Genomic DNA, 20,786 nt, shown 5'->3' on the forward strand with positions numbered 1-20,786 from the left:
CAAATATGCTGGTTTGTGTGTCACCATTTGTGCTGATTTTCTGCAACCAAAGGTCTCCTGCGGTACACTGCATTGATCAAAAATGCGTCTCAAAATCTATGTTGAGCTTTTGGAAACTAGAGTCTTCTGGGACATGCCAAATCATTTCTGGGGTGTGTGCGAACATATGAATCCTTCTGTCCCTACATCAATACTTTGCACATCAAAACTTTGTAGTCAGGACATCAATAGGTTGTAGCTACAGTGTGTATTTTTAAATTAACATACTTGTTCCATGAGACAAAAGATAGTAACATTCAAACCTGATGTAACCATGTAATTCACTGATCCAATAGAAAAAGTTGCTCATGAATCAGTCAACGTGCCTGTGAGAAACTGAGTTGTTGGTTGAGGGGAGTGTGAGCCCTTCTCAAAAACCACCACAATCCTTGCCAGGGTTACCCACAAAAAGTTACTAAATTAACCTGTGCTTAACCCTCTGGTAGCATGGCACAAAAGCAGTCAGGCTTAACTTAAGGGCAATATGTAAAGTATTTATGCATACAATGAAAACACAGCAAAATAAAAGTCCCACAAAAATTTAGAAAAATAGTGTATAATTTCTACCATTATTTGACAGCAAAACAAAATTCAATTAGTAGAACCGGAGATATGCATTTTCAAAGATTTAAGTGAGCCATAAAACACAAAGCGCCACTCGCGGTCATCAGGTTGGGCAAGGCAGAGAGAAAGTTACAAGTTTAGGCAGCCCAAGACGGATCACAGGCTGAATAAAGGCCTCAGGTTAGTCCCGCTGAATAAGTTACCTTCACAAAGTCCCTTGCAAAGAGTTCAATCCATGGGGAAGGAGGGCTTGAGGAGCAAGAAAAGCTTCCTGGATGGTCATCGCTGTAGCAGAGCAGCTGTAGTGAGAACATCCTGTCGGGTTCTGCGGATGGTCGATTCTGGAGCTTCACTTTGGACATAAACATGGGCGGTATTACATATTGGCATTGTTTGCACCCTGGGCATCTTTGAATAGGTGTGCCAGGCACAAACAATGCCAATGCGCCCCATTATGGTGAATGCTCTGGCTGCCCCCAGGGCAGCGCATTCATGTTAAAACATGGATCAGCAGTGACTACACTCGCCTGCTAGGGAATGTCTGGGGGGTCCATGGGAACCCTTTACCCCTGAAGAGGGCTGCTTTTGGGGGGCGCAGTGACGGTGTGCCACCTTTTAAATGGGGCACTGTCAGTGCGCCTCCTGAGGACTTTTTTGGCTGCGCACCCATGTCAGTAATATGGCGCTGGCACAGAGCCAAAGTAATTCCTTCATTTGCATATGGCATACGCCAATGCAAATGGCGCTGGCACTTTGAGTGCACCAGCGCTATCAGTATTATAGAAGGGTAGCACAAGCGTCTGCGCCCTTTTATAATAGCACAGTACCCCGGGGCACACAAAGCGGGTGCAAACGCCTGCCGCACCCCCAGGGCACCTTATGTAATACAGCCCCATGGGTTGACAATGCTGTAGTGCGAAGTGCATATCTCTTGTTACCAATCATCACTGGTGGTCCCTGTAGCGCAAAGAGCCCGGTTTACTGGAGCTTTATGTTTGTGGTTGGGGCAGGCGGCAAGATCTTGAATGAACAAGACCAGAAATTCAGGATTTCTCCTTTTCTTCCTCCCAGGGGAGCTCAACTGATGCCACACCAAGGGACCTATTGGGGACCAGGAATGCGCTCCAGCAGAAGCCAGCAGAGCTCAGGCAGGTCCAGAGCAGCACTTTAGCTGGACAGTTGCATAAACGCGTCTGAAGCTTATCAAATCCCTGTAGCTTAGAACAGAAGGCCAGCTAAGTAGCCCTTGGAGTCCCTCAGGTAGCCTGGGATGAATGGAGCAGGTCCAGTCTTCCTTCTAAGAAAGCAGGACAGGCCTCAGACAGCAGGGTAGTGTCTGGTAGCAGGACAGTCCTTCTGTAGTAGCCACAGGTCCAGGAGTGTACTGGTCTTGGGTCCCATTTTTATACTTGGTGCTGTGGTAGCTTTGAAATTGGAAACGCATCTGGAGTTTTACCAAACAGAGGTGTTGGGAATTTAAATTGCACTGAGCCCTGGTCCTAGTCTGTCTGGAGTCACAATAACCTAGTGTGAAACTTTTTGTGTGAGTGCTGAGGCAGTGTCTTTGATGTGCAGGTGTTGTAGGTGACAGCCTCAACCCTCCCTTTAAGTCAGGATGACCAACAGACAGTCCCTATATTGTGTAACTGTCTTGGAGGAATACACAACGGCCAACTATCACTCCGACCTAGTAAAGTGACCCAGGTGCAGGTTGCAGGTACCAAATAGTTAGTATAAAAAATTGCCAACTTTCTAAAATTGGCATTTTTACAATTGTCACTTAAAATGCGATCACCATTAAAGAGGGTTTTAAATCGCAATTTCTCAGCCACCAAAAATGATATTTAATCCTGCTCCCAAACACAAGTTATCACTTATTAAATGTAATGGGGTAACCCAATGTTGTCCTATGGGAGTGGTATACCTCACAGCAGTGAAAAATTGATTTAGGAGTTTTTCACAACCAGAACATGGAAAACTTAAAGCTACATATCCAACGTGTTCACTACAATGTACCCTGCCCTCTAGGATTTTTTGGGCTTACCCTAGGGTTACCATACCTGTATTAAAAACAGAGTTTTAGGCCTGGCAAAAGATTCATTTTGCCAAGTCAAATGGAATTTGTTACTATCTCCATGAAAATGTTCAGGTGCTGCTAAAGGCACAGAATTAGGAACATTAACAGTAACCTCAACTGGGGGGGGGAAGGGGGGGGGGTGGGGAGTTGCATGTTTTGCTCGCGCCCCTGTCTCTGAGGAGGTTTTAAACAAAGGAGTAAAAACTGTGTTCCACTGAGATTCCCTAGGTTTATACCTGCTTAAATCCTGTTTTAAAAAGGTGTTTTCCAACTTTAATTTCTCTATTTCCTCTTGCATATGTAGCAAGATGCCAGACACTGATTCATTATGAGCCAAGTTCTCGTTTAGGGCCTGCACCATATCTGTCGCGTCAATGCCCTCTGTTTCTTCCCCGGCATTCATCATCCAACAGAATTGAATATTTTAAAGGATGGTGCTTCTGTCAAAGCCCAGCTCACCTGAATTTCTGATCAGTTCTGATGGAGGTTGAAGACAGTCCGACCCCACCCAGAAACTGCTTGTTCCAGCACACTAGTTTTAAAACAGTGCACTAAGAACCAGAAGCTCAAGGGAAGGGGGGAAGTGGATAAAATAAAAAAAGAGAGACAACACTGTTCTTGCGTTTCCACTGTAGAAGAGCTGCTAAAATCTGGGGCCCTCTCTGACTTCTGTAGAAACTGGTGCCTAATGAAACTTAAACAAAGAACAGATAAGTGCAACCTATCCCTAAATGTGTTCCTGACTAAACCTTAATCTTATTAGAAATTCTCTTCTAAAAGTACCTCTTGGATCCTGGTCTCACGCTTCCAGGTTTGGAATGTGTTACTGTTCTGGGATGTGCTGTCTTTTACTGTAAAACTTCAGTAAAATCAAACGAATATCATTATCAGAATTACCAACGTCTAACATTCACCTTAATATAACTAAAGCCTAAATTCTTAATAGCAAACTCACTTTTCACACATTTCCAGACTTTTTATAAAACAAATACTGTACTTTTACATTAAAATACAGCACGTAATTTGTGCAAGTCCTTGATTTACTGTTTGCCTTGCTGTCAATGGTTTCCTCTGTTCGATTCTTAAAAAAGTTCCATGTAAAACAATGTTTATTTCGTAAAGTTCCACAAAGTATTCTTGTAACAAAGGGTTTGAACCACAAAGTTCGTGGGAGATATCTTGTTCCAAATTGTCTTTACATGAATCCAGAAATCGCCAATAAAGTTCTTTCAGGTAATAAAAGGTTTTGCACTTACTTGTTGCTGAAAAGGGATACTGATCAGTCTAACCGTGACCTCATTCTCTTTTGCAGGTCGATTGCAGTGGACAGAAGAGGGCTGAGGCAAGAAGTAGCCGGAAACCAGAAGAAGGAAAAGCCAGAAGCCGCGCCCGTTGAAGTCAATGAAGGCCTGGAGAGAGCAGGAGTGACAGCGCAGAAGGATCTGTTCTCAGGTAAGTGGGAGGTAGACAAGCACAAGCACTGGGTGAGGCTCAGGGGCTGCCTTTTATAGACATGGCTGGGTGTGGTTTGAAGAGCTGGGTGTGGTTCGAAGAACTGGGTGTGGTTCTCACAAGCAGGTGTGCAGAGCTTCAGTTATTATGCTAATGAGTTGAAGTAACACATGGCCTAGGGAGGAGTGTTCTAAATAAGCCTTGGTAAAAGCAAAGTCCAATGTTTTCTAAATAAGCCTTGGTAAAAGCAAGGTCCAATGTGCAAACAAGACAGCAATGTCCAAACTTGTGAATACATTGAGCAACATACACAGAAGTCTTAGGGAGGGGCTGAGATAACAAGAAAGGCTTTCAGTAGTATGTTTAAAGAGAGCTATTACAGAGACCACTAGTGCAATGAGAGGAGACATGCTCTTTGCTGTGCACAAACCCTAACAGATGCCTCATGATAATGTCTCATGCTGAGGTAATGTTTTTGTTCTATGCCTAGCGACTGATTTCACGCCCTGATGTTTTCATTGCAGGATTGAGACTGGTGGACTTACCTTTTTTTCCCTTTATCCTTTGCAATGGGTCTGGCAGCAGCCCAATTGGCCCTGCCATGTACATAATCCCCTTGTAAATATGGCCTTGGCGCCAGTTGGCGCAGTATAGAGATTATTGTGATTACTATCATATGTTTGACACAATACAAGCGTTATTCTTACCTAACCTGGTGTTGTCTCTTTTTGTGGTATGCCTTGTGTGTCGCCTGTGTGTACTGCGTGGATGCTTTGAACATGTCCTCTGGAGTTTAGTCCGCCTGCTCTGCATCACGCTACCCCATTTCTAACACTCCTGTTGTCTGTTTTGTCAGTGTCCTTGCTGATTAAAGTTCTTTTGGTGTGTGCTATCGGTTGACTGTGCCCCATGCTCTATGTGGCACTTCAACAATGCCAAGCTCCTTGCCCGCATCACATTTTTTCACAGGGGTGACAGGGACTTCAGTCCATTCACACACTGATACTTGTGTTATCTGTGATGTCAATTTTACATGTCATGCAGTTCTCTTTTTCGTGGTTAGCTATTGTTGACTAGTGGGACCGACCTTGTGGAACAATTTGCCCCTTAGCCTCAGACAGATCACAAATCATTTATCATTTAGAAAAAGGCTAAAAACCAACTTGTTCGCAGAGGAATAGTCTACTGTAGTTCCACCACTGTAACCTCAGCTCATCTGCAATGTCCCTGTTTTTCACCATCTTAGCGAGTAAAGCGCGGAGATACCCCGACCGGGGTCGATTCTTGCGCTATACAAGAAATTAAATAAATAAATAAATACATTGTTCACATGTCAGGTTGGGGGACACAACCAGCACTGGGCGTGATACACTGCACAGGCTTGCATGCAGGCTGGGCAATGTCATCATGTTTGTGTGTTGTTCCTTTATGTGTGCCCAGCTGTGTATGTGTATGGTCATCTTGTGATGGTCCTTTGTCCTGGTCCCATGGCCTACATGAGATGTGTGCTCTTGGGTAGTTAAAAGGTGTGCAGTGTGAAGGGTGTGACTTTGTACGGGGTGTGTATGTGTGTATGCCCCTGGATTGTGTGCCTGTTGTTTGGACTGTTCAGCCCTGTGGATGTGGTTGTATGCACATGTGTGAGTTGTCTGTTGTGCACTGTGCAGTGTGTTGGTGTGTCTGTGCTGTTCTGTCTGACTCCTACTTGTTGCTTTAGTCACTAGTGAGTGTGCGGAGTGTGTGACTTGCACAGCAGTGTTGTGTTTGTTTGATCATCCATGTGTCTTGAGTCTGTTTGTGTAGACTGTGCAGCCATGCTGCTCCACACTGCCATTGTGGTTGTGTTTTTCTATGCATTGCAGGCACATGGTGCCTTTGATCCTCCTGTATGGCATGGTGTGTGTGGTGTAATGCCATCCCTTATGTATGCCACTTATGCCAATACATTGTGAGTCTGCACTCCCTCTATTTCTGTATGGTACACCCCTTACATGTCGACTACTGACATGCAAGACACTTCACTTGGTAGTCAGCTGTACCCTTGCTTTAAATGTGTGTGCCTCCCTATCAATTCATTTGTGACACTGTGCTTTGTGGTGCAGTTCTTGGGCCAAGAGAAATGTTCCACTCTGGACATTGCCCCAATGGATCATATGTGATGTGCTTGTGCTATTTATCACTCATGATTGCTCATTTGCACTTCAGCTGTGTGTGTGCAGCCCAGTGCTCTGGTCAAGATGGTTCTGCCTTTCTATCCCAGATTTGTGCATCTGTTGTTGTTTTGGATGTATGTGTGTTGGTTGTGGTATTGCTTCACTTCCTGGATGTGCTGTTGTGTTTGTGCTGATTTGTGTTGTGTGGGTTGATGTTGTGTCACTCTTTTCTGTGTGTGACTGTTATGCTTGATGTGCACACACTGCGTGTTGTGCATATAGTGCTGTGTGTATGTGACCTGGTCACTGACTGATGTGCATGTCCATACTATGTCAAAAATTAAATCAGGATCACCACTGGATCCCTGCCCTCCGGCACTAGTCCATGAAATCAAAAATGAGGTCAACCCCATGATTAATTCCATCATAAACGCCTCACTCCAGTCGGGGGAAATCCCCAGCACATGGAAGACGGCGATAGTAAAACCCCTACAAAAAAAGCCACTACACGATCCATCCGTCTTAACTAATCTGAGACCCATCTCACAACTCCCCGCGTTATGTAAATGTGCCGAAACCCTGGTAAATAAACAACTCTCATCATTTCTGGAAACAAACAATATATTACACCCAAACCAGGCAGGTTTCAGAGCCAATCACTCTACAGAAACAGCACTCCTGTCAACGACAGAAACCATTAGAGCGGCTCTTGACCAGGGGAAGAAGGCAGTCCTGATTCTCCTGGATTTATCTGCAGCATTCGACAGGGTGTCCCACACCATATTACTACATCGCCTAGCTGAGGCAGGCATTGGGGGCACCGTGTTGAAATGGTTCACAAATTTTCTGCTCCACAGAAAACAAATAACCAAATTGGGACACTTCTACTCAGAGGAGAAGGAGGTTAGGTCAGGGGTGCCCCAGGGCTCTAGCTTGAGCCCAACCTTGTTCAATCTGTACATGGCACCCCTGATCAACCTAATTGCCATGCATAATGTAACCACGGTTGCATATGCAGACGATACCCAATTGGTCCTGGTCTTAGATGAAGATACAGGAAAGGCTGAACAGATACTGAAAGACTGCCTAACTGCGACTTTTGGATGGATGCACAATAACCATCTAAAGTGCAACTCTGCGAAAACAGAGATCCTGCCCTTCGGGAAAAATAACATCTTTTCCCCTCTTACATGCTGGCCATCAGACGCAGAAGCCCCTCCCAATACCATCAGTGCCACACGCAACTTAGGTATAAAATTTGACGATATGCTGTCCTTTAAACAGCAATCCAAAGAAGTGGCCGGTATCTGTTTCAACATAATCAAGGGCCTCAGAAAATTTTTTGACTACCTCCCACTGGCCGCCCGCCGTACGGTTGCAATCGCTCTCATAACATCGAGAATCGATTATTGCAACAGTTTGTACGCAGGAGCAGCTAAATCCACCCTGCACAAACTGCAAATGATTCAAAATGCGGCGGCCCGGCTTGTCTTAAGATGGCCTAGGAGATCATCCGCATCAGCTGCTCTGAATGCGTTGCACTGGCTCCCCATCCAAAAACGGATACTATTCAAAGTCCTCCTGATCACATACAGAGGCTTTCATAAATGCGGACCCAAATATCTGTCAACCAAATTCCACAGATACCTCCCAAATAGAGAACTTAGATCAGCCACTGCTAACCTAATGACCATACCCAAGTTTCGACTGACCACCAAGGGTGGCAAATCCCTAGCAGTCCTAGGCGCCAAGGCCTGGAACGCCCTTCCAGCTAAACTTAGAGCATCACCATCAGAAAAAATCTATAAAAAACTTCTAAAAACATGGATTTACGGACTATCTGATGCAAAATGTAAGACTCTAATCTAAGGACATCTACAGCTCAGCTACCATCCCCAAATATTTCATCTTTGCAGTGAAATCAGCAGCGCCAAGATGCTCCATGGAGTGTATGTGCGCTATACAAAAACCAACAAACATCAAACATCAAACATCCCCTGATGTCCTGCAGTGTTTGTTGAGTTTTTGTGCCTGTGCATCTGTAGTTGGTTTGATGTGGCAGTGTTGTTCTGTGACGGTGCACTTCTTGTGTCATTTGTGGTATATTGTGTGTATTTTGGTCCTGGGTGATGAGGTTGTGCACTCCTGTTGTGTCTGTGCTCCCATTGCCTTTCCACAGTTTGGCTGACAGGGTATGTCTGTTTCTGATGGGTTTCTGTGTGTTTCGGTTGTGTTTTGTGTTTGTGTGTTGTTTCTGGGCAGACATGTGATCTGGCATCCCTGTGTGTGTGTGTGTGTGTGTGTGTGTTATGCTTGTGGCTACACCCAGGATGTGTGTTTGTTTTTGTGTGTATCTACTGGCAAGTATTGGCAGCCTTCAGTGTGTGTGGCACTGGTGTTGTGTGCTGCTGTTGTGAGGGGGGTATGTGTGTACATTCCTCCTGGTGTATGTCAGTAATGGAGTATGTATATGGGCCCTGTGTGTTATGCTGCAGGTGTACTCCTGTGGAGTGATTGTATGCATGTGTGGCTGTTCCCAGTTTTACTTCCAGGCCTTCCTTGTGCCTTTAGCTGGTATGCCTTGCTGTCTCCCTGTGTCGTTGCACTGTGTCGTTGCCTGTGGTTTGACTTCAAGGAGTGTAGCAGCCATGTGTGGTTTGATGGTCTGAGAGGGGTGTTCTGTGTTCCTGGTCTTGGATGAGATGTGCACATGCTTGTTGGGTGTCTCCATGGCCTTCCATTTGTGTACATCCCACTTTGGATTGCTGATTTGTTGTGCTCCATTGCTGTTAACATTTTGGGTGTCTGTGTGTTAGTGTGTGGTATGTATGTGTGAGTATGCAGGCTGTGTGTTCATTTGTATGTTTGTTCCTTGTATGTGTTACTTTGATGCTTGTACTCATGTTTTTTTCCTTGTGTGTGGTGGTGTTGTGGTGTATGTGTTTCGTGGCACTGTGCTGTGTGTTGTGTGTTCCTGTGCAGCCACTCCTGCAGTGGCTGTCTCCCTGGTTGTTTGTTGTGTGGTGCAGGATGTGGATTGACCTGGCTTGTTGCTCTGCCTGGGAGTGCACAGGATGGGCACCTGGCCTGTGCCTTCATGGGGTGTGTTGATGTGTGGTGTGGGGAGGTGTGTCCCTGGGGTCTATGTGTGGCCTGCCCATACCTTGAACTGGCCCTGCCTTCTGCATTGTGCACATGTATTCACCGCTGCAGTGACGTGACCGGGACATTGCTGCAAGTTCTCGGTCGATTTGTGTCCAGGATGCAGAGGCGTGGCTTGGTGGCAGGTGGGTAATGTGTGGGTGCCCTTGTGGATGTGGTGATGCCCCCAGCAGGATGTCTGTTGTGGATTTGGACCCTTTGTCAGCCTGTGTGTTGTGTGTTGTATTTGTGTAGTTGTGTACCTGCAGCGGCGTCCCATTAGATGATAGTGCTGCAACAGGTACAGCACCGGGAACACATGTAGGGCAGGGTCCATGGAGGTCGTGAACGGGTGGTGTGGACCGGGACTCTGGTATTGCGCTCCGCTGTCGAGTTTCCACCATCTCTGGTTGGGCGGTGTCTCCACTGCGGTGAGTCTGCTTGTTTGGGCCATCCTAATTTGTGGAGCGGAGTGGACGTCATTCCGTATGGCGGTGAGTCTCCATTGACTCTGTTGTTAGGCAAACTATGATTGTCTGTGTATAGGTGGTTAAAGTGTGCAACTCACTCCTCTGGTTGATTACAGAAGTCTAGTACAGGTTTCTTACCCCTGGACATGAGGGCTATGCTTTTCCAAAAGTCTCTAATGTCCCTATTTACCAAGGCATTTTACAGATTTGACCATATCGATTTAACCCACTCCCTTTTTGCGTTGTTTATTAGTGCTCTATGGTGTGCCCTAGGTTTTTGTAATCCGGGCCAGTGATTTAGATTTTATGGCGTCCAGAAGCTCACCTATCACCGCTGTACAGGCATTGTTGTACCGGGAATCAGTTTTAGGGCAGGTTTTCTTCTTGTTTCTTTGTTTACCCAGTACATCTCTTATTGTCTCCCCTAGCTTCTCATGTGACAGTCCAGGAAGCTTCAATCTGCCTCTGCCTTTTAACTTCAACTTCCTAAAATGCACAAAGCTAGGCAGGTCGGTCAGTCATTTGCATATCTGAAGGTTAAATTTTGGAACTTGCCCCTACTTCCTATTCATTTTTAAACTAGAGGGCAAATTATGATACGGCCCGTAAAGACTCCGACCTGCAGTCGGAACCTTTTGGGGCGCACCATAATCGGGAGTTCGGTTTCCTTTCCGCCAGCCTCATTATGTTGGAGGCGGCCGGAAAGGCAACATGCTGGTCATTCCGGCTGGCATCTGACGGGCTCGGAGAGCCCGTCCGCCAGTTGGAAGCTGGCCAGTAATCTCAAGTGCAGGTCTTTCGACCCTTGATATTAAGATCACGGTTTCCGACATGGTTTCCATGCTGGTCTATCCAAAATGGAAACCATGTCGGAAAGAATGTTTGGGGGCCCTAGCAGGGCCCCCTTTGGTGCACCGCCTCCGGTTGTAGACAGAGGGGCACTTTTTGATCCCTGCACCTTGTGAATAAACCGCACCTCTCATTTCACCATGGGAGCATGCATTATGACCAGTTTACAGCCGTAATGCATGGTCCCATAGTGAAATATAGGAATGCAACTGAACAGTGTCCAGTCCCATTCTAATGGGGTGGGTGCCTTAGGATGTCGGGAGGTCGGTCCCATGACTGAGTCGGCGTCGGGCGGTAAGTGATTCTTCCTGACGTCATAATAAGCTCCTAAGTTAGGGAGCATCAGAAAACAGCTGCAATATGGATTTTTTGTAGTAATTAGTCTGCACTTCTGTATCTATTTATCTTTGGAAATGTATTGCCTATTGTTTAGCACCTGGACATATTTTTGGTGATCATAAAATAAATACTATCACCAAAAGGTGAGGCACTACATTTTTCTGAAATGTATTTCTAAAATGTTTGGGTGTAATTTAGTGTTTGGTGCACAGGGTCATCCACCACGAAATTGACAGATTACCTTAAGTGCCAAAGTGCCAATCTGTCTGCTTTATTTAGGTTGAGAGAAGCCAGTCATGTTTCCGCTGGTGGTTCCCCTGCTGGTTCGATCAGTGGAAACCTTACACTAACAGTCTGACGGACTTGGGGCAATTGATAAATAAAACAGATGGCCTGCCCTCCTCAGAGTAAGATATCCTGGTGGTCCTGAAGAGACAAAAAGACAAATGACCACCACATACTGGAAAAAATTCCCAGGATGTCAGAATCATATATTTTCTTTTAGAAAAACATACTTCAGGAATGGAAGTTTATTTTTTTTAAACAATAGGCTTACTGAGCTACTCCATGAAACATGGCGACTGCTCAGCAAACATTGAGAGCCTATAAGGGAACCTATATGGCATCTACACTTTCAAAGGCATAGAGCTCTCCACTAGTCAGACAGAGATCTGTACATATGGTAAACAGTGTTCTGCCTAGGTAGGGGAGGCCATAACCTTACAGCCCTAAATCGGGCTGTTATCTTTATGTTTATTTAATCATCTTACTGTTCTAGATGGCCTTGACAATTTGTCTCTCTTAGTTATTTTTTATGTATTTCTAATGCATGCTTGGAACGCAAAAGCAGCAGCTAAAATGTATAGCTGGACAATATTTGGGCTGGGGAGAATGAAACAATACTTTGACCCATGGTGAATTGTGAACCAACGCCTCAAATTTTCAATCTAAAAATCCTCTTGAAATTAGACATCTCAATAAACATATTTTATGATTTAGTCAGTGGGTGGTAAAAACTTTTGTTAAGAATGAAACGTGTGTTATGCAAATGATATATTTAGCAATATCATCTTACTGATTTAACTTACCTGTCTCCACAGACTCTACTTTGATGAGCGTGAATTTGTGCATCATTTCCATGACTCAGTGGAATGCCAATGGACTCCATCCCTAGACAGGAAGGTACACACAAAAAAACAATTACCATGCTGTACCCTGTGAAGATGGTTGAAGATGAAATACAATGCTGGTCTTCAACAAAAGGTTGTCTGATTGGTAAAAATTGTTTGCAACTTTCAATGTTCAACAAATGTAACACTAGTGAAAGGCATTATTTGATATGAAAGCTTTCCAGCATATGCATGACTTATTTTGGTGATTTGTCCTCAAATGTTTATATGCCAAATGTGGTCATGCTCGAGGACTGAAGGACTTTATGGTAATCCCGGTAGACTTATTTCAAATTCACTCTCCTCGTTTGTAAGGAGGGACGGTGGATAGCTAAACCATTTCTTCTCCTTATTTCTCCTTTCCTGATGTGAAGATACTGAATTATATCTCATCTATGCGTTATAAAGTTCACAATATTTGCATCGATTGCATTGATCCCAGGGGAGGTCTGATGGACATTCCACAGTATACATCACACGGAACATCTCTCATTTAACCAGCACAATTGATATAGGCAATAGAATTGTATCAAGCATTGTCTGTGATCCAAGCGGTCGCAGGGATGGCTTCGCAACTTCAAAGATGATATTGCAAGTACTCCACATCATCAGGGTACATTTGCTTTCCTCATGCTTTAAGGTTGATGCTCACTGGTCCCTTAATGTGGATTTACTGAAAGGAGAAGGCCCTCGTAAATGTGCAGCAATGCTCCTGTACTCAGCTCTTCCACGAGGAATTCCTCTTGATTTTGCTCGATCTGGAGCACATAGGAACACACACCGGAAATGAGGCACTGTTCTCCCCGCAGCCTTTCTTTGCTTTACTCTGAGCCACTGCGCCCCCATGCGACTACGATGCCACGGCTTGGGCATCGTTCCCTTCACTTCTACTACCTTGTGGTTCTCATCTTGGACCATAGCAACCTCTCGGGCATTCTTATTTACTTGTCCTGATGATGATCCCATAACCACTGTTGGGGATCGAAACGTCATCGACAACCACATGTTAACTTCATTTTTTACTTATGACTCATATGGAGTACAAGATGTTCTTTTAGTTGTGACTAGTGTAACTTATATATCACTAAAACTTACCTTGCAGTTAAATGCCTGAGGTCATGAAATCTGTTGATTTCCAGAAGCCCTAACTTCTTGCTCACTTTACGATATCATATGTTGCTTCATGTTTATCGAATATGTAAAGAAATACAATACGTTCCATTTGGATAGTAATATACACAACTCTGATTGTAGTTTTGTGGTTATGGTTTTTGTATTTTCCTTGATAGGGACCGCTGTCTCTAATATTATGCCACAGAGTGGGGTGGCAGGGAGTGGCCATTGTAATGAAGGAGGAAAGAAGGACTTGCCTAGCCCTCAGCACTGTGTCTGCATTTCTGATATCCTTGGGCTATATCATAGCTTCCATGGAGGCGAGGTAGGCACAAACAGCAGGGCAGACCTGTAAATCTTTCAGAGAGCTTTCGGGCTAATTCTATCTTTTAGGAAAGAGGAAGCGCTGAGCTCCATGTTCCGAAAGCATCACGGTAGGGTCTGTATGAGACCGTGCCAATGCTGCAGTTCAGTAAGCTGAAGAGGAGCTCAAGCTTTTATCCCCAGCCGCTTAGTAGAGCAGCTGTCCCAAGCCAGCTCCCTGCCTATTTGAATCTAAGTGTAGATGAAGAAGAAGCATGGAATGGGTAGTCTCTCTGGTGGAGAAGTGTGGCTCACTGGTTCGAGGAGGCAGACCTGGAAGCAGAGGTCAGCCTGGGACCAGGGTTCAATTCCCGGCTCGGCGGGGTCTTGAGTCCTAAGAATGTCCATGGACTCGACAATTCTTGCTCTGGTGCCTACTCGATTCACGGGTTCACACTCTGCGACTCTGGGCAATAGCTTGCTTAATCTCCACAACGGCCCCTCGCGGCAGGATGCCTGGCTTTCACCTTGCGGATACCCTGCCAGGGTTATCTCACAGGGGAATACCAGGACGGGTTCCCTAAGTGAGCGCTTAGAAACCGCTCGGTGATTTGCGCTATATAAATTCCTGTACATTTACATCTCCTCTTCCCTTTGGCAGTAGCCATCTATATTCTTGCAAGCATTGTCTTTATAAATAAAAAGAGTTTCCTGATCATCACGAGAAACAGGTGCACCAAAAGTGATCAAGAAAAGACTCATAAGTACACTCTCTGATGTTTACAATCATTTTTTACAAATCACTAAATGTTTGCAATCATTTACTTTCACGGAAAAAAACACAATTGGGTCCCATTAGAAACAGCTCGCTGGACTTGAATTAAGCCAGTAGCCTCGCCATTGGGAGTTTCCACCACCCCACAAGAGTATACATGCTGCCAAAGCCAGTACCAGAGAAAGGAAGTCAAAGGGCGTTACCTTATTGGTCAAGGTGAGACTACAGGTGGGAGAAGCAAATGGGTGTCCATTCTTACAAGGCGTCTATCACTGAGTCCCAATCTGCCTTGCCATTCACTCAATACAGCACAGACTGGCATGTAATTGGATAGCACTGCCCCATATGCATTTTCCACTTAGATATGCCATTCATACTCATCCAACAGAACACCTAGAATGTGCTCCTCACATACATTCAACACAGCTCAGAGATGCTATGTAGTTGGCTTTCATATGGCTCAAATGATCACCTGTGGTTGCCACACCGAAACAGAAGGCAGAAGTAGTAGGCCTAAATAAAGCTAGCAAAAACTTTGTCTAAAAGATATATTGCGCCCAAACAATTGTTTACAAACTTATTGGTGCATGTTTTAATATTATACTCATCAGGGCAATATTTTTAAATGATAATTTGGACACAATATATCAGTCAAAATACTTTGCATATAAGATTCTGGTGTCTCGACTACCAACAGCACTTGTCAGGTTGGTCTGTAATAGAAAAATCTACAAAAGATTGAATTAGATGGAAGACCACACACAGGAACCCCACATAGTTTGCGTGTACATTAGCAGTGACTTCCTTAACATTTACATCACTTACTTTAGCTATCACATAAAATCCCAGTACAAGAAAGACAGAGACGTTTATACTACCACATAATTCTCTGGTGTGTTTGAGAGGCAACACGATCACAATCACAACAACAACAACAATCAGAACATTTACACATAGAACAATTCATGCCACCATGGGTACACCAACCCCTCCAAGCACAGAGGAGACACCTGTATCATAAATACAAGAGCACATTACTCAGAACTTCACACACTTCTTGCACAGTTCAGACATGGCATACAATTAGAATTTTTTAGTGACAGTCACTGGGCATATTACTGATTCAGGGGAGGTTAAAACAGTTTATAAACCCTTGCGTATCACCTCTCTGATGCTAGTATTGTACACACACCACACACAGCTCAAAGATATAAGTACACACAGTCATTGCAAACCAATCCAACATCCAGTATCACTCCAGGCAGGGTCCACAACACAGACCTGAGATGGACCGTAATGTAACACCAACATTATCAGCAGGCTTATAGGACTTAGGCGTGTGCTGGAAGCCGCATAATTATGTAGAATGGCATTATCAGATACATAATGGTGCTATGTGAAGGACTACAGCAATACTGTGTGCTAGACAAATACCAATATTATGACAAAATCATCAAATTCTTACTCATTTGATGGTTCCAAAAAGATAGATCCAGATGCTGTTTCTTTACTGACACATGCCTCATCCTCTGGCATGCTTCAATATAAGCTCGCAAAGGATGGATCGCCAAAGTCCCTGTTGACATTTGCTTTCCCCTAACGTGCTCATGAATATTTATCTCTGCTTAACCCTAGCACCCCTGAGCTTATCCTATCTGCATGCTATTGTCATTATATATTCAGAATCTCAGCAGAAGTGTTTGAGCCAAATTAGACACCACATGAATTCACTTAAGGCTATTTGGGGAGGAAACTCAGGCCTTCCCCAGCATTTATATGTACAGTCTGCAACATCAGTCACCCTTACTGGCGTAATTAATTGGCACAAGAGTGGCTGAAATTGGTTGTATGACGTTACAACGCATACATTTACAACGCATGCCTTTACAGCACACTTATTATATCGCAACATGCTTTACAACGCATACATTTACATCTCATACCACTACAACAATTTAATTTAAACTACATTTACAACGCATTCCATTATATCGCATTATGCCTTTACTTTTTATTTTTTATTTTGTATTAGCCAACAAAGACAACAAATCTTCAAATTACATTACTGAATATACAGAGACCAACCTAATCACTGGGAGAGAGCAGAAGTAAATAAAGAAACATAAAAAATATATAAAGATGAGCTATTGTATATACGCTGTTGGCGCACCCCAAATCTTAGTGCCCAAGCGACGTTTCTAAGGGCCCTTAACAGCATATAAACTATATTCCAGATTACATATAGCATACAATTTGCCCCTTCACGTTTCAATAGATGGTGGTTCTATATCCCTCCATAGTGTTGAGATACATAATCTTGCAATCGCCATAGATATAAATATAAAATATCTAAATTTGTACATCCCCTGTAGATCAGTCTCCTCCTCTACTACTCCAAGCAGCATCACAGTTGAAGTGATCACTACCTGTACTACAGTCACTTCGGTCAAAAAGATCTCAATCTTATTCATAAATTGTCTCAAATCTGGACATTCATAAAACATGGGAAGGTTATCTGCTTGGTCACTTTCACATCGAGTACATTTGCCATCGTTTAGACCCCCCCACCGGGCAATTTTAGCTGGAGTGTAGTAGAGATCATACATAGTTTTGTAGTGTTGTGACTTAAGGCTAGAAGAGAGGAAAAGTTTTTAAGCTAATACTAATGACTGCTGTAGTAAATTCCCTGGGTGATTTAACTTAGCGTTCCATTCAAGGTTCTGTTTTTCTAGATGGTCCCCTTGTAATTCTAAAAAATTCTGATATAGCGCACCAATCCTTCCTTGTTGCCCAATTGTTTCTAGCAGCTTATTTTTAACACACAATTTTTGTATATCGCCCCTCTTTTGTAGGTAATCGCGTATTTGTAGATATTTAAAAAAATCATTTTTAGAGAGATCATAATCGGTTGCCAATGTAGCATAGGGCTTAACGCCATTTTGATCCACTAAATCTCCTAAAGTGATTAGTCCTTTCTGCCTCCATCTCGCCAGAATAATATCAGAAAAAATACTAGAGGGCAAGGCCGAAGATAAAGTAGGTGTATAATAGTTGACTTTATCTAGCTTTAACAATTTCCGCACCTGTTTCCATGCTTTATACGCGGCTTGCAGCACCTTGAAACGAGTTATTTTTATAATAACTGGGTTCTAAGTTTAAAAATAAATTCCTATCTGTTCTAGAGCCCAGTAGCATCTGAAAAATGTTTGGAGTTGTTTCTGTTTTTCCCTCTTTCTCCCCTACCAGCAGTATACCCATATGTTGCAACATACTCACCAAATTGTAAAATAAAAAAATCAGGACTGCCCAGCTTCCCCTGAAATCATATATTTCATTGCTCGCCGCGGCTTGCCTTGTGCCCACAGAAACCTTGAACATATAGATTGTAATTTGTGCAGTTGTTTCAATGTAAGTTCCAAAGGAACACATCTAAAATAATACATTACTTTTGGCAATATATCCATTTTTAAAACATTGCACCTCCCAACTATCGACAGGTGTAAATTTTCAATTCTATCCAAATCCTTCTTAATTCTCTGCATTAACGGCTCCCAGTTTGATAGTACCATTTTATCTAGACAGGCATTGATTCGAATCCCCAAATATGTACCCTCTTCTGTGAACCTGGAATCATTACTACACACTTGTCCAGTACAGATTACTTGCGTTTTGAATAGTTAACTGTTCGATCTCTTTAACAGTATTAATTGGGTCAGGCGAGATGACCGCTATGTCGTCTGCATATGCAAGTATACTAACCTCTAACCCAGGTCTAGCTGTACCCTTATATAACCTGTGTGTTAATACATTCAAAAAAAGGATTAATGTATAGAGCAAATAATAAAGGGGAACAAGGACACCCTTGTCGGGTGACTCTCAATATTTTTACAAAGTTAGACTCTAGTCCTGTCACAATTATTTTTGCCTTAGGTGAGCGATACATGGTTTGTAGAGCTTGTAAAAAGCCGGGCCGAAGCCTTGCCTCTGCATCGTAGTCCATAGAAACTCCCAGGAGACACGGTCAAAAGCTTTCTCTGCGTCGAGTAGAACCACACCGCACAGAGATTTTAAAACCGTGGCCATATCCATAGTGGTAACTACCCGACTAACATGATTGACCGTGCCTCTTCCTGGTATGAACCCGTACTGCTGAGCAGAGACTATAGAAGTTATAACACAAGACAACCAAGTTGGTAATATTTTTGCATAAATATCTTCCCATCGCAGTTTAATAATGAAATGGGTCGATTCAATCCCGGTAGTAAAGGAGGTTTATCTTTTTTAAAGAAAATAACTATACTTGCTTCATCCCATGACGCTGGAGCAAAGCATCCCTGAGCCTCCCGAAACACCGTCAACATATCAACTTGTAATTCCCCCAGAAATTTTTTATAGAACTCCAATGGAATTTTATCGAGTCCAGCCGCTTTCCCAGAGGCTAATGGGCTAACTGCCGCTTCTAGTTCTTCTAGAGTGATGGGTTTTTCCAAATATTCACTATCGTCTGCACTTAGTACCTTCCTAAATACATCCATGAAAAGATTTGAAGATGTGCCTTGACTCATATTATCTTCAGTATATAAGTGCTAATAAAACGTTCGAAAGACTTCTAGTATTTCTGCTGACGTTTCTACTATGTTTCCTTTTAAATTCTTAATAGCTGTAATAGCAACCTTTGTTTCTTTCTGCCTTAATTTGTTAGCCAAACACTTGCCTGTCTTCTCCCCATACTCGTAGCACTCTTTCCTATACACTTGATATTTGCTAGCATTGTCTTTGGCCCATTTCTCATTTATCTTAGCCTTGCACTTCGCTATGTCATTTTGTGCTTGTGTGCTATCTATTTTCTCTCTTAAATTGCGTATTAAGGTGCTCTCTCCTTGCATAAGACTATCATATAACCCCTGCATCAGCTGCCTCTGTTGTTTCTGGGCATATAATCCAAATCTAAGAATTTCCCCTCTAAGTACCGCTTTTAGAGTGTCCCACACAATTCGACTATTAGCTGATTCCCGATTTATATCCAGAAATTCTTTTAGGCATTGTCTCATGTAGTTGACGAATCGGTCATTTAGCAGCAATTTGCGGTCAAATGAGAATCTCCCCCTTATTCGAGTAACCCCAGACATTTTAATGTTTAATACAAGTGGATTATGATCTGAGGTTATCCTAGGAAAAACCTGTATATGCACATCTGCTAGCAGCGTTTTAGTAACAAGGAAATAATCCAGTCTTGCTAGCTTCTGCATTATACCTTTACAACGCATACCATTAATGCATACCATTACATTGCATTTAAAGTAAGTGTTGTCTAGTGTAGGGGTAAGAATTACGATTCTAACTCCAAGGGTGCAACAGTAGGGTAAGTGTTGGATAGTGTAGGAGTAAAAATTACTATTCTATCTCCAGGGGGTGCAATAGTAGGGTAAGTGTTGTATAATGTAGGGGTTCTATATGTTGTAATGGTATGCATTGTAATGACATGCGATGTAATGCCTGCGTTGTAGTGACATGCATTGTAGTGTCATGCGTTGTAGTGACATGCAATGTAATGGCTGCGTTGTAGTGACATGCGTTGTAAAGGATGTTGCGATGTAAGGACTACGTTGGAAATGTAGTGCGATGTAGTGACTGCGTTGTAAAGGTTGTTTCGAGCTAAATTACTGGTAGCAGGAACTGTTGCTGCAGTTGCTCTATAAAATGATTTTTTGTCTGTAGTATAAGAAGCACATTTTTAAAAACTGTTGCTTCATGGATATCATTTCCCAAAATACATATCAGAGTAAAGGGCAGTGATCTTGGACTGAAAGCAGATGACATAAATATTTCAGAGAGAAGGCCTTCAAAGCAGGGTACCGAGAAGATCGATACACAGGAAGACAAAATGCGCTCAGTCATCAATGTCCTTCCGGGGTCACTTCTGAAGAAATCACTAACAGTAGTGCTAGAGCGCATACAACACTCTGTAATGTAGGGGTGCATTATACTCATGGTTTAAACACATTTATCTATACTTTAATGTGTAAAGTGTTTTAGGTTTATTATTCATCATCGTAAAATTTGTATTTTTATGTATTAGAGATACCATTGCCCCATGCATCAAACTCCCGTTTTGCAATTCCAAATTTGCGATTTTTACCGAATCGCAAATAAGGAATCGCAAAACGGGATGCATTATTGAAAGTGCATAATATTTGCGATTCGGTAAAAATCGCAATTTTTACCGAATCGCAAATATTATGCGAATTCCAATGTGCGATTTCGCAATTCCCATTGATTCCTATGGGCCAAAAGGCCCATAGGAATCAATGGTAATTGCGAATTCGCAAATTGGAATTCGCA

General features: G+C 43.2%; 1 protein-coding gene across 1 annotated transcript in view; it reads right to left on the reverse strand.

The window, feature by feature from the left end:
* LOC147723041 (molybdenum cofactor sulfurase-like) overlaps nt 1-20,786 on the reverse strand; it is a 1,924,377-nt gene that overhangs the window by 244,933 nt on the left and 1,658,658 nt on the right. The window contains exon 10 of the mRNA XM_086965414.1: nt 12,173-12,254. Within this exon, the coding sequence (XP_086821540.1) occupies nt 12,173-12,254 (82 nt within the window). The remainder of the gene's footprint in view (nt 1-12,172; nt 12,255-20,786) is intronic.

The sequence above is a fragment of the Lissotriton vulgaris genome, chromosome 4_1, assembly GCF_964263255.1.
Source record: "Lissotriton vulgaris chromosome 4_1, aLisVul1.2, whole genome shotgun sequence".
NCBI lineage: Eukaryota > Metazoa > Chordata > Amphibia > Caudata > Salamandridae > Lissotriton > Lissotriton vulgaris.